The sequence below is a fragment of the Micromys minutus genome (genome assembly GCF_963924665.1).
Source record: "Micromys minutus genome assembly, chromosome: 3".
NCBI lineage: Eukaryota > Metazoa > Chordata > Mammalia > Rodentia > Muridae > Micromys > Micromys minutus.
Window position 1 is genome coordinate 8,721,469 of NC_137972.1, and position 13,979 is coordinate 8,735,447.

The 13,979-nt window shown below is 41.8% G+C and overlaps 1 protein-coding gene across 1 annotated transcript in view; it reads right to left on the bottom strand.

The window, feature by feature from the left end:
- Nucleotides 1-13,979, bottom strand: part of PIK3C2G (phosphatidylinositol-4-phosphate 3-kinase catalytic subunit type 2 gamma) — a gene marked incomplete at both ends in the record, with an annotated part of 303,735 nt that overhangs the window by 60,432 nt on the left and 229,324 nt on the right. Inside the window, 3 exons of the mRNA XM_080913719.1 lie at nt 5,029-5,137; nt 8,419-8,540; nt 8,971-9,160. Coding sequence (XP_080769845.1) covers nt 5,029-5,137; nt 8,419-8,540; nt 8,971-9,160 — 421 coding nt within the window. The remainder of the gene's footprint in view (nt 1-5,028; nt 5,138-8,418; nt 8,541-8,970; nt 9,161-13,979) is intronic.

Sequence of the window (13,979 nt, forward strand, 5' to 3'; positions counted from 1 at the left end):
GAAGTCGGAAGTGTCTTTATGCGTGCCTTTGTCTACAAAGGCCAAATCTGATTTCAGCAGCTACTGAGCATTTTGAAATCATCTCAACATACTTTATATCCAATCGGCTTTAGTGTGAGCTGTGTGGTCACACCCAAAGGTGAGAATCGACCCCCCCATTCCCTCCACATTTTTTTCCCCACATAACTGCTGTACTCGGTACCCTGGCCTGAGGCACAAATACATGGGCCTGAGCTTCGGACAGTGTGAGTCAGAGAGGACATGATTCTACTCTGCCCTTTGAGATGCAAAAGCCACTTGGGTCCCCCTGTAAAGAAATACACAGCCTTATGCTTATTGGGCAGAAGGGTCTGTCATTCATTTCCTGCTCCCCATTGACTGGGTCAGAAATTAAGATGTACCGTTAGAAAAAAAATAAGGACAAGAAAACCGAACATGTGAGTATTCTCTCTGACAATTATTAAATTTATGTGTATATGTGCATTTCTGTGTATATAACACACCCACACATACACACACACATACACACACACACACACACACACACACACACATATAATCTGTGAGTGCCAGTACTTATGGAAGCAGCAGAAGGCGTTGGATCACTTGGAGCTGGACTTTCTTCAAGGTTGTGGGCTCCTGCTGTAGCTGCTGGAAACTTGAGTTTCCTGAGAAAGCAGTGCACACTCTTAGCTGCTGAGCCATCCTCCTAGGCCCTGCTTATGGTCTCATGTTGAAAATGCTTGCTTTCCTATGGTCTCATTTCATCCTGTTTTACAGTGTTTTCAGTTACTTTATGTCTTGCTTCTTCTTCCCACTGACATTACTATTGTCCTTCAGTTTTCCCATCCTTGTTTTAAAAAGCAAAGCATACTAAAGACCTCATATTCTTTTCCCTAAGGGTACTGTCCCAGATAAACCACTATACAATTATGTCCAAGAACTGAAGAATTCTGTCGGCCTGGTGCCTGCTTCTAGAACCAGCATCTGCCTTACAGGGATCTTCCATGTTTCATGAACAATTCACCCAACATTAGTGAGAATGAGAGATTATTTAGCATCGGAGATATCAGCTTCATACATGTGCAGCATGCCTGTGTGTGTGTGTGTGTGTGTGTCAGTGTGTATGTGGTGTATGTCTGTATTTATGAGTATATGCATGTTTTATGTATGTTTAGGTGTGTGTATGTGTGTTTGTGTGTATGTATGTTTGGGTGTCTTGCAAGACCTGCTTTTTTTACACAAGAAGGACAGAATTTTAGCCTAGAATCTCTATAGAATTTTCTAAACTGTTTCCAGAACAACCGAGAGTAAAAACCTAGCAAATAAAAAACACATTACAAGTCTTGGGGGTAATAATGACCACAGACTTGCAGGGCTGGAGCACGGCTTCTCTGAGAAGATAGAGTGAGGGGCAGACCCTTGCCCAGAGGGTGAGGGCAGCACTGTCACTTCTGGAGACAGTAGGTTAGGTCATGTCATCCGAACATTCTGCCGAGGGTATTGGAAAGAGTTAGAATTGTGATTTTTTTTTAGACTTGCCTTCAAAGGATGGGAAAGCCAAGAATGAAGAATCACCATTCGGACAAACATGGGAAGCTCTGAAGCTTGTGTATGAGAAAGAGAAGCAACATTGTATCTGAAAACAGGATACAGAAAATTGAGAAGGCAAAACTGTTAAAAGCAGAAAAAGAACAAAGAAATCAATGTGTGTTATTACTGTGGTGTAGGAGACACAAATGAGGTAAACAGACTGTTTTAGGATTTCTCCTCATTGGGAAATTAAAAAAAATTACAAGTCACAGTGAACTTAAAACATTGAGATGTATGTTCTAATCTGTGTGGTAATTCTGCAGTTAAGCAGGGTGTTACCTGAAGCTACTTAGTACAGAGCTGAATTATCAACAATAAGTTTTAACAATGGAAGAAAGAAAAATTCATTGGGTGCATCTCAAAGAAAACTTTTGCAAAATAATAAACCTAGGTGCACACAAACATACACTTCAGTGACATATCTAAATAATTAAGCATTCCAACTAAAAGGTAATGATTGTATTTTGTATATAATACAAAATTCATTTGTGTGTTACTTGTGGTTATGACTACAATAGAAAATACAAAACGTTGCAAGGAAAATGTTGGATCATAGACAGCTCCAATTAAAATGATACTCTATCTACCGTGTGTTTATTATGCTTTTGTAGTAGGAAGGCCTTGGTTCAGATAGAAGATGCTGTGTGTAATTTCACACCCTCATCCCCAAAGATTAGAGCATTTCACCCTGCAGGAATCTCTTCAAACAGGAAGGCAAACTACTCTAAATAGCTTCAGGAAATCTTTGGAAATGGCTGGATTCACTAGGTCCCTCCCTGCCACAGTAAGCAATCAAACCTGAGAGTCCTCCTAGCTTGAAGGAAGCCCGAGCTGCAGGAAAGTCTCTGGAGAATAGAGCACCTGAAAGAAGCAGGACCAGCCAATCAGTCTGGTAGAGACTTAGGCCAATGGAGACCTGGTGAGGACACTCACCAACTTGTTGAGGTGCCTGCAGGCTGGGCAGTGTGCTCCTAGTTCTCAGTTTTGGAAGAAGCCACTCATGTTGGGGTGGGCTTGGTGATGCAGCTCTCTGGGGGTTATTTCTGCTCCTCTAGTTGACATCTTATCCATGTTCCTGTAAGTGACCTTGTAGATTGTCCTGAAGCTGTTTGTAGTTTAATGTTAATACCACTGCCTAATCACATACTCCTGAGGTGAGTTCATCTGAACCTTCCCATTTTAATTAGTAAAATAAAGGAAAGCCAGTGACTGGGTGGGGTGAAGGAGATGGAGAAAAGAAAGGTCAGGAGGAGAGTGAAGGTTCCCAAGGACCGGCTCGACCCAGGTGATATTGATTGCTGTTAAAATGATATGAACATTAAGGATTTTATAGGTATAATATATCATATAGAAGGGCAGTTTGTATCTTTGTCTATTTGATGCAATCTTGTTGAGTAGAGGGTTTGTGGATTGAGAGTTGAATATAAAAACCTGAATGCAAAGCTTTTGGGCTGTAGAGTTGTATTTATGAGGGAATTGGGGTACAGAAACAGCCTGGGACAGAGGTGGAGAACAGGCAGTAGAAAACCGCCAGGGAAGGTAATTGTGCGAACAGAGTGGGATCCGGGTGGCTGCTCGAACTGGGCTACTAAAACCGGGCCTGAGAAGTGAGACCTCGGGACTGATAAAGAGATAAACCCATTTTTATTTATTTCTTAACATTTATTACAACATGACCTCTCACCCATATTTCTGTAAGTGACTCCAGTGAAACCCATGGATCACCAAGTTGGACTTTGGTGGTACCCATGCTTCGGTGTGTTGTGAGAGCTTCCTCTCAGAGGTGAGTAGGCATGTGTGGTGCATCTCCCCAGGACACCTTCTGTCATAGCAGATGCATGTGTCTTGTTAGCAAACATATCAATTCACCTGGAATATGTTCCCTCTCTTGTTCTTTCTCTTCTCCACATTAAGATCTAAAGAAATTGAATCTTTCATACATCCTTAGTACCAGCAGGATGGTATTCCCTGCCCCTAGTAGATGTTTATGGTCTAATTTCTATAAGATTAGTTTGCAGAGCAAATGAGCCTTTGCAAATAAAATGCACCAAAAAACCTTGAGATGATAAGGTTGTCCTGTGTAGTCCAGATTTGCCCAGTGTAATGACTAACATACTTCTAGTAGCGATTCAAGGACAGTAAGAGCCAGACAAGAAGGTGTGAGGGCAGGAAGTGAGTTCTGAATAGGCCATTGTATTGCAGGAAGAGATCTCCTAGATCACTGGCTTTCCTAATGCTGTGGCCCTTTAATACAGTTCCTCACCTTGTGGCGACCTCCAAACATAAAATTACTTTCAATACTACTTCATAAGTGCAATTCTGCTACTGTTATGAATCATGATGCAAATATCTGGCATGCAGGATATTTGAAATGTGACACCCCCCCCCAAAGGGGTTGTGACCCACACTCTGATAACTGCTGCTCTAGAAGATGGAATCTTTAGAACTAGCAGCTCTGTTGATATTTTGGCTTCAGTCCCTAAACTCCCATATTCAAATTTCTAAGTTCCAGAGCTTAAAGGAAATAGATTCATGTTGTTTCAAGACACCTTCTTTGTTGTGTTTTCACAGTCTCTGTGAGAACCTAGTTGAGTAACACGGTTTTCCTTCTTCTTGATCTTATGTGGCCCATTCCTTCTCATAACTCTGTTAAATCCTACTCCAAGTTAAATTCCTGAAACACATTGTCTTAGTTTTTGTTCTATTGCTGTGCACAGACACCATGACCAAGGCAACTCTTATAAATGCAAACATTTAATTGGGGTTGGCTTATGGTTTCAGAGGTTCAGTCCATTATCATCATGGTGGGAAGCATGGCAGCACGTAGGCAGACTAGGTGCTGGAGGAGCCAGAATTCTACATCTTGATCCTCAGGCACCAAGGAGACTCTCCTCCAATGGCAGTCAGAAGTAGACTCTGAATTCACACTGGGCAGAGTGTGAGCATAGGAGACCTCAAAGCTTGCCTATACAGTGATGCACTTCCTCTAACAAAGTGACACCTACTCCAACAAGGCCATGCCACCTAATAATGCCACTCTCTCTGGCCAAGCATTGATACACATGAGTCTTTATGGGCCAAACCTATTCAAAGCAACACAGGTACGGCCAGTCTCCTCATCTGTACTTTTTATATCAAGGCAGGAAGAAAACCATGCCTTCAAGACTCTAGAAGCTCTAAACAAGAAGTAGGTGGTCTATTTAGCTCAAGACGCACATCTAGTGCTATGTGTGCATTAGTGTACATCTAGACAACATGAAGCTGGGGCTCTGGACCGCATTTCATGGACTTCAGATGTGCTAGCCATGCCTGCTCTTTGAGAGAAGGGAGTACAGAATGCTCATACATTTAAAAGCGAGTTGGTAACAATAATGCAATAATGATTGGACGTTTGAGTGAAAATCGAAAGAAAGAACAACCCAAACTGTGACGTACGTTTGCAACTTCATAAGATCCACGCAGCACTTGTTCCACATAGTGGCTGAGATCTCTGATCCGCTTGTGATCCGAGTCTGTGAATGGTAGATGCCACCAGTGAGGAAACCTGTTTCCAAAGACAGGAGTGTCACTGTAAAAATTATGAAAACCAGCCTCTTTTGGCTGGTGACTCTGTCACCAGCTGCACCAGTGGAAAGTCAAAACATTAGAAAATGCCAAGATGTACACGGTCAGTCCTGGTCATGTCACAGGTTGCGGTCATTTCTACTAATTTGTCATCACTGATTTCAACACTAACTTAGCATTAAATTAATTTATTATGATCTTTATGGCTGTATTTATAGCAGACCACGAATGTTTCCTCTCAGTACATGTAGGGCTAATACATAGTTTATGGAATTAATGATTTATAGTTTTTTCAAAGAGTTCTGACTGTGTTGTTTCTTCTGGGCCCTTGACAAATATTATTGCATGAAATAAATTAGACATTTCATCGAGTAGCATCTGCTTCCATCTGGCCTCGTTCGTGTGAATCTAAGCCACACTGTCCCCAAGAGCCTGTCTGAGCGGGAGGCTTCTCTGTGATCTACCTGTAGGCCATCTTGGGTCAGGCTAAGATCGGTTTGGTAGGATGACCTGAAGCTGGTGGTCCCATTGATAACATATTTTCCCACTTAATCGTATCTTTTCAACAGTCTACAGTTCCTTTTATATTCTGTGCAGATTAAGGCCTGCTTAAGTTGCTTCCTGGGAGGAGAAACAAAGAGGCTTGTGAATCTTTTTCAGCAGACACACAGGAGCAGTGTGGACGTCATGCCAAGACATTCCCTGCTACTTGCTAAGAGGAACATGGGAGTACAGTGTGGGTAAATCTGTGCATCTAAAGAATTGCCTAGTTAGTAGGTAACATGTAATATACTAAAATAGTTTATCAATCTAAGAAAGTTTAAGAAAATCTGGACTTAGTTATGAAATTAGTACCAATATACAATTAATATAAAATATATGTAAATAGATAGAGTGGCAGTTTTGGAAACATTTTTGGCAAATAAATGGCTTCAGTTAGTTAACTATAATTATACATCTATGTGCAAAACTTCCATGTTGGTGTAGTAAAGCAAGTGAATCTTTGGTGGTGTTTTAAAGTTCTAAGTGTCATTGAGTGCACAGAATTGAGGAATGGGGCTTGTACTCCTGATGGCCAACCAATGCAAAGCTCACGAGTCATGCTGTTTCCCACGGAAGGCAGTTATTGAAAAGTATCCTTACGCTACTTCACCTGACACTGACATTGTATTCTCTCTCAATTTTGTTCAGGGGGAAACAAACAAAAGAAAACCCAGTATTTTTTTTGAGGGGGGTGTTGTTTGTTTGGTTTTAAGTGCTGATTTAAAAATATAGTTTTTCTGGTTACTAGAGAATTCATTTTCTCGGTACTAACACCAGGGTTTTGTTTTTTGCTTTTGTTTGTTTTGGTCCTGGGTGGTTTTTCCATCCTGGGACATCACACAACATAGTTCTGAGTCTAAGAGGAACACATCGAAAAACAAGAGAAGAGAGAAAGGAGCCTCATCTCCTTTGGCAGATGAGTTTATGAAAGTTATCTCTTCTAAGGAAATCTTCATACCCATGTCCTCTCGGAAGGTACCAGAAATACTAACGCCCAGCTGGAAGACCTCCACTGCAGGACTAAGGACTAACCAGAACCTCTTTCTTCCTCACTGTCTGATTCCCCACCCCCCTCCAGCTCAGATTTGCTGATGTCTCTTTGGGCTTCTTGAAGTGAATGTAGGAGTTGGAGGAAATTTTGCCCTCTCCTTCATCCATATGCATGCTCTTCAGTCTCAGACCCTGTGGGAGTGACAGCCCAGAAAAGCTGCTCAGGGCACACAAGGCCAAATGTCTCTCCCTCAGTGGGTTCCTGAAATGGTTTGAATATCAATTTGGCTTCAGTGCCAGGCAGCACTGGTGTGCAGAACAGAATCCTAACTACAGCTAGAAATTGAAAAAAGGCTTGTGGAAAGAGTTGTCCAAGCTCCCGAAGTTCTCCAAGAGGCTAGAGAAGATGGCTTTTAAGAGAGGTTAATTTATACCATTATGTGATGCAAACTGTTCCGAGACTATTAGAGAACATGATGTCGGCCCTAGATGGAACTTTGCAGCAGAAGTTTGAACTTTTTTTTTTTTTTTTGGTCTTTTTTCTTTCTTTCTTTCTTTCTTTCTTTCTTTCTTTCTTTCTTTCTTTCTTTCTTTCCTTTCTTTCTTTCTTTCTTTCTTTTATGATTCTATTTTAAAAATCTAAAGCCTTTGTATAGAAGTTTCCAGAATTAATGAATTTTCCTCTCATGTGCCTGACCTGCAATCCAATGCCTTGTCTTCCAGGTACTGAAAATGTTCGCGTTTTAAAATGTCTATGACCTCAGCAAACATGCCTTTTCAATATCCCATGACAAAGTGTCACTCTATGATACTTTATATTTCTGTTTTGAAGCCGACTCAACTAAAGAACAAATAAAAATCCATATGTCAAAGCATGCCAGGTCTTAAGGTTACTGTTAGCAGCAGTAAAGGATGGTTCACCTAACAACTATCCTAGTGCAGCTGAAAGCAAACCAAAATCTGGCTTATCTGACTGCCAATTTCCCAATTTCTGGGGAACTCACCCTTTCCAGGTTAAAATACCATATCTTTATATACTGAAACTGGTCATTAAAACATGCCCTATTTTAACTAACAAGGATTCCAAGTTGGTTCAACAGTAGTTGTTCTAATTGGATCTATAGTCAACTTAAGTTCACTCTTTTCCATTGTACCAGAGTGATCACAGCGATGCTTTTCAAGTGAAATGAATAACATTCAGATCATTCAAGTTTAGTAATTAGTGGTAGGAAAACCCAGGCTTGAGACCAGCAGAGCTGAATTATAAAGAAACAAACTGATGCTATCGCTTCCCCACCCCCTCCTTCTCCCCATGAGTACATGAGCGCTTACATATGAGTTGATAAATTTCACTTATTGACAGAAGAACAGACATGCTGATTAAGTTCTGACTTTCAATTTCAACTCCATTTTTATAGAAAACAACCAGGAGGATTAAATCTTAAAAGGAAATAAAACAGTTTTCCCCCAGTAAGTGACAAAAAGTGAAAGAGGCTCTGATCTCTGATATTTTTCCCATCTAGGACAATCAATGGCTGGAAGCAGAAAATGGCCAACTTCATTGCGCTCTCTGCTGCAAAGGGCTCCTTGCTCCAGCTCTGCTGGGGGGACACCTCGAATTAGAGACTGAGTATTGCTCCCAAATGGGCAACCTCTTAGCCACTGTTTCCCACTTTGGCTCAAGGGCAAGCTCTGAGGGCCAGATACGGTGAGGGGACAGTGACTTACTCTGGGAGAGCCACCGAGGAGAACTGCTTCTGAATTTGGCTGTGAAGTCTGTAAAACTGCTCGAAGGACTTCCTGGTCAGGCTTTTCCTGTTGTCGCTGCAGGTCACCTCGATCAGGTACAGCTGCAGATAAACAGGCCGACATCAGAAGCTTGCCATTGGTCCTAAAACCAGCTTTTAGGTTAATGAAACAAAGGACACTTATTTAAAAAAAAATCCCAAAAAGCTGAAGGACAATTTGTAACGCCATGATCAATATATATAAGATGTACGGGAGTACCATAATTTTATGTTCGGGCAACATTGCCTAATTTCTGCCGTTCTTTCTTGCAGACACTTTAATTAGCTCTTGATTTATATTCTACCGCGGGGTAGGAACTGTTCCCTCTGATGGTTCTCCACTAATCCCTCCGGTTGTTATGGTTTCTTTTTTCTTAAAACATCTCCTTAATGGTGCTTCTTCAGTTGCATCTGATTTTCAATTTGCATAGATAAAAACAGCAGCCTTTAAGAAGTTCGTGTAGCCAAGCCTGTGGCACAGAGTTAGACTTACGTTGCTGTGTGTCCGGCTGAACCCTAAAATTGTGACTCTCTGAATTGTCCTGGCTTTACTAGGGAGGCAGGATTCCTGGAGAAGACTGTGAGGGGCAGGTTTAGCAAGGCTCAAGGATGGCATCTGTGCAAGTGTGTGGATCAGGTTATTCAATTTCACTGGGAAACACTCCAGACTCTCCTTTATCTTCCTAGATAAACAGAAAGGAAAAGACAGTAAGAAATCCTCCCTCAAGCCGCTGGCTTTGTTTATCATTGGGTCTTATGTTTGCCAGATGTGTGTGTGTGTGTGTATGGTGAGATGAAAATATATATATATACAAGACCCAGCTACTAAATATTTATTCCTAAAAGTTAAGTTCACATCTGGAAATTGTTAGGAAATGTAGCAGACCTTCTCTTGTTGTGATAGGAAACTGTAGTTACATCACTAAATTCTGACAATGTTGTTTAGAATTTTGTTTTAGGACTAGGAGATAGCTCGGCAGTGCTTGCTGCTGAACCTGACAGCCCAAGTTCGATCCCTGGGAAAGGAAGAAAACCTATTGTATGTGCTGGGTGGTCCTCCGACTGTGTGAGCACAGGAGTTTGCACACACACACACACACACACACACACATACACACACACACACAGACACACACACACAGACACATATACACACACACACACATGCATGCTCACTCACAGACTCATCAAAAGACAGAGACAAAGACACAGAGACAGAAACACAGAAAGAGACAGAGAAAAATAGATGAAAGATACAGAGAGATTTCGAGAGACACACAGACAGAGAGGAGAGACAAATGGATAGAGATAGCGGAGAGAGACAGAAACAGACAGAGACAGAAAGGAGAGAGAGAGTGTGTGTGTGTGTCACATATCTCTAATTCCAACACTGGGGAGAAGAGGAGGAAGGAGAGAGGAAGAGACACAGAGAAAGAGACACACAGTGAGAGAGACAGACACACACAGTGAGACTCATCACATGCAAAATAAGTAAATAAAGAGAATCAATAAATTTATTTTGCTTTCTACCTTTAGAGATTATGATTTTTTAAAAAAAATACATATTAACCGGAGCTCATAATCCTTTCAAATATCTACACATGTCCAGAAGTTAAAACTTGAAAGCAAGGTATGTTCAAAGCTCCAGCCAGGCGGGTACAACCTGCAGCCCACGTGCCGTCCAACACGAAGACACAAACTTACTCTTGGCAATGCCTTTGCTGGCTTGTTAGCCATGAACTCCGTAGATGATGTCACATAGCAACGGCAAAGACTACACATTGCACACTCACTCCTTCCCTCCTCTTCTACATAAAGAACCTTGAAAACTACGGCTGTTATCTCACCTCTCTGTACTTCCACCCCCCTGTGGTTTGTCTTAGAAGACAGTGCTCTGTAACAATGCAGCCAACGCCCAAGTACTTTACCCGGACTATTTTCCTCTCTAGCGTGCCTTCTGTTTGGATTGTTTGGACTTTGGTGTCTGAGCTTGAAAAGCATATTCTTTAGCACCAAAGAGATGTGGTATTCTACTAACTCGATTATCTCTCAACATAAAACTTTCATACTTGATTTTATGATGGCTTTTTATTTATTCCCTTTGAGAGCAACACTAAAGGTTGCTAGTGTCGTTGGCTCTGCTCTCTCCTCCCCGGTATGATCGACAGTATTAACCTTGTATTCCTGTAAATACAGGGGCAGGCCGCAGAGTCATTGTTCTATGCCTCCCTTCCTCTGGTATTGCTTATTTTTTGTTTATTTTTGTGTGTGTGCTTGCACCATAGGCTTTTACACTGTGTAAGAATGACATCCCTTCCTATTCCATAAAGATTTCTAATTACTTCTAGATTTTATTAAATTTCCCCCCTCTATTGAAGTGACTAATAGGCCTTTAGTTTAATTGCTTAGTAGGTGAGTTTGAATATTTCACTTGTAATCACTCTTCTAAACTCCTACCTGAAATTACTTTCTTGTTCATCCCCTGGGATTGTTTTAATTGTTGCCAGTTCATCTGTGAGAACGCTATCTCAGAGCTTCTCCTTCGTCGCTGAGGAGGCGCCCTCTTTTCCTTGACAGTGGGAATGCTTATAAATTGTCCCTTTCAGAAGTAGGATATTTATCTACATTTACTTTCATTATGGGCTTGCTAATGTTCTGTGAGATGAATAGATATTATCAAGCATGACATATTTGAGTTGGCATACATCAACATTATCACACAGTTACCCCGTTACAACCAATCCGTTAGGACCGCAACAGTAACAGTGTACTCCAGCCACGTTTAATAATATTCCCTAACTTTAGAAAACTTCAGACCCATTTATCTTTTAGTCCCTAGCTCTTTTTGAATTGGTTTCAAATCCTCTCATTATTAGACATAAACCGACGTTAAAATTTGCTAAAATCATTTAAATGGAGCTCTGATCACCATTATTCTTTTCCAAGTTGTTCATCATTTCTGATGATGCTCTCAGAACCTATAAATCCACAGATATATGCTGTAGTGCCAGCTCGAAAGGCAAGGAAATAGTACTAAAAGTATGAGTACATTACCGGTTGTTATTTCCAAGTACTTCCCATTCCCTCAACAAATGCTTACTGAGCACTTTGATGTGCCCCGGGAGGGAGGCTCGGGGTGGGGGCGAGAGGGGGGTAGTGCTGTGCTCTTAGATCTCATAAAACAGTGACCACGAAACATCCATATGACATCCTGATGCAAAATCCCACCTGTAGAGATTTTTGGCTCTCACTGCTTCAAGGGTTAAAAATCTTAACCAAAATGGGGCACTTTGAGCATTTGTTTTTAATGTGTGTGCCTGGTGTAGGCAGGTTCCCTTGCAGTACAGAAGAGGGTGCCAGATCACGTGGAGCAGGACTTGGAGTTGTGTGTCACCCGATCTGGGTCCAGGAAACTGAATCTGGTATCTTCTGGAAGGGCAGCAATGACACTTAACTGTTCAGAAATCGGCCCCTTGCCCCGTGGTTTTGAGGCAAACAAACTGTCACTCATAACTACACAAGTCACCATCCAGGATTCTGACTGGGCAGAAGGAGGATCGCAGCCCCTGAGGTCTGACATATCCAGATAGCTCCTGTACACTCAGCGACAGCTCTAGGGCTTAAGGTTAATGGAGTATACAGAATACGTTTTCGGTGGGGGCTCATGCATGTGAAGCACGCATGTACTGCTGAACTGTGTCTCTAAACTGTACGCAGAGCATTCGTACACTACAGATCTAATGCTAGAGTGAGAAGGAGCCCAGCTCTGAGCACATACCCCTTGTTTTACACTAAAGTTTATAGTTTATTACATGGCAGATACTTTTCTAGATATAAAAGCAATGTATGACTTTTAATACTTCAACTCCTAGGTAGGGGCTGTAATTTATTTTTTAATTTTTCTTATTGGATATTTACTAACATTTCTAATGGCATGGTTTCCCCCTTGGAATTCCCCCACACCTCCCCTGCCTCCATGAGGGTGCACACTCCCCCAAACCACCTGCTCCCTCCCACCTCCCCATCCCAGCATTCCCCCACACTGGGGTATTGAGCCTTCACAGGATTAAGGACCTCTCCTTTCATTGATGCCTGGTAAGGCCATCCTCTGCTACATATACAGCTGGAGCCATGGGTCCCTCTATGTGTGCTCTTTGGTTGGTGGTTTAGTCTTTGGGAGCTCTGGGGGGTCTGGCTGGTTGATATTGTTGTTCTTCCTGTGGGGTTGAAAACCCCTTCAGCTCCTTCAGTCCTTTTTCTAACTTCTCCATTGGGGACCCCGTTCTCAGTCCAATGGTTGGTTGAGAGCATCCCATTCTGTATTTCTTAGGCTCTGGCAGAGCCTCTCAGAAGGCACCCATATCAGGCACCTGTCAGCATGTACTTCTTGGCATCCACAATGTTGTCTGGGTTTGGTGACTGTCTATGGGCTGAATTGCCGGGTGGGGCAGACTCTGGATGGCCTTTCCTTCAGTCTCCGAGGCACTCTTGATGAAAAACGTCTAACTCCCTCCCAGGCCCTGCTTTGTGCACCACACACACGGGTGCTTTGCACTCGGGAACTCTGCATCTTTTGGCAAATGCTTTGCTGAATGTCTCATGATCAGCTTCTCGTCTCCCAGGAAGGCAGGAAAATGATTTTCTCTGTGGACAAATCGAAATCCAATGACTGTTCAATGCCACCCAAAATAATATAACCTAGGAAGCTGTAGCCAGCGTACCGTTCATATTTCTCTGGTTCTGAAGTCCTCATTCTGTTTATGAATTTTGTATGATGGTAAAAAACACTTTCAAATTTGTCTTACCAAGGAAAATAATTCACTGGGTTTAGTGTGGCGTTCCCTGGTGTGGTAAAGCCTGAATAGTGTTCAGACTTCGATTTTTATTCAGACATTGCCTGTAGGCAGAAAAATAAATTTAACAGATATTTCCAGCTACCTGAAGGGATCAATAATCACGAAATTTCTTAAACTTTAGATACTGTTCTTTTGATTGTTGTCATTGTTTGATTTATTATTCATTTCATTTGGTGGCAGCATAAACTGGCCTCAAACTTTAGGTCCTCTTGCCTCGGCCTCTAGAATACTTGGATTGCAAGCATGTGCTATCATAGCCAATAAATTTGAACTTAAAGTGTACATGCTTTGCGTTCTGGTTCACGGTAAATATGTAACTTCACCTAATATTACATATCAATGGTTTAGTTGCTTCTCCTCAGAAACAGCCTGAAGTTCCAGCTCTGATCATCACCATAACTTCAGGAACCATGGAAATTTCTCTTATAATTAAATATATTTTACATGTGTGTGCCATACACATATGTGTGTATACATGTTATGTGTCTATGCATTGCAAATGCATTATGCCTATCTGTATGTGGATGTGTTTTACATGCCTGTGTGTATGCATATCTGTGTATGTCAGAGGCCTGCACTGGATATCTTCCTCAGTTGCTCTCTGCCTTTGTTTCTGAGTCTCTGTGAACCTAGGGCTTACCAATTT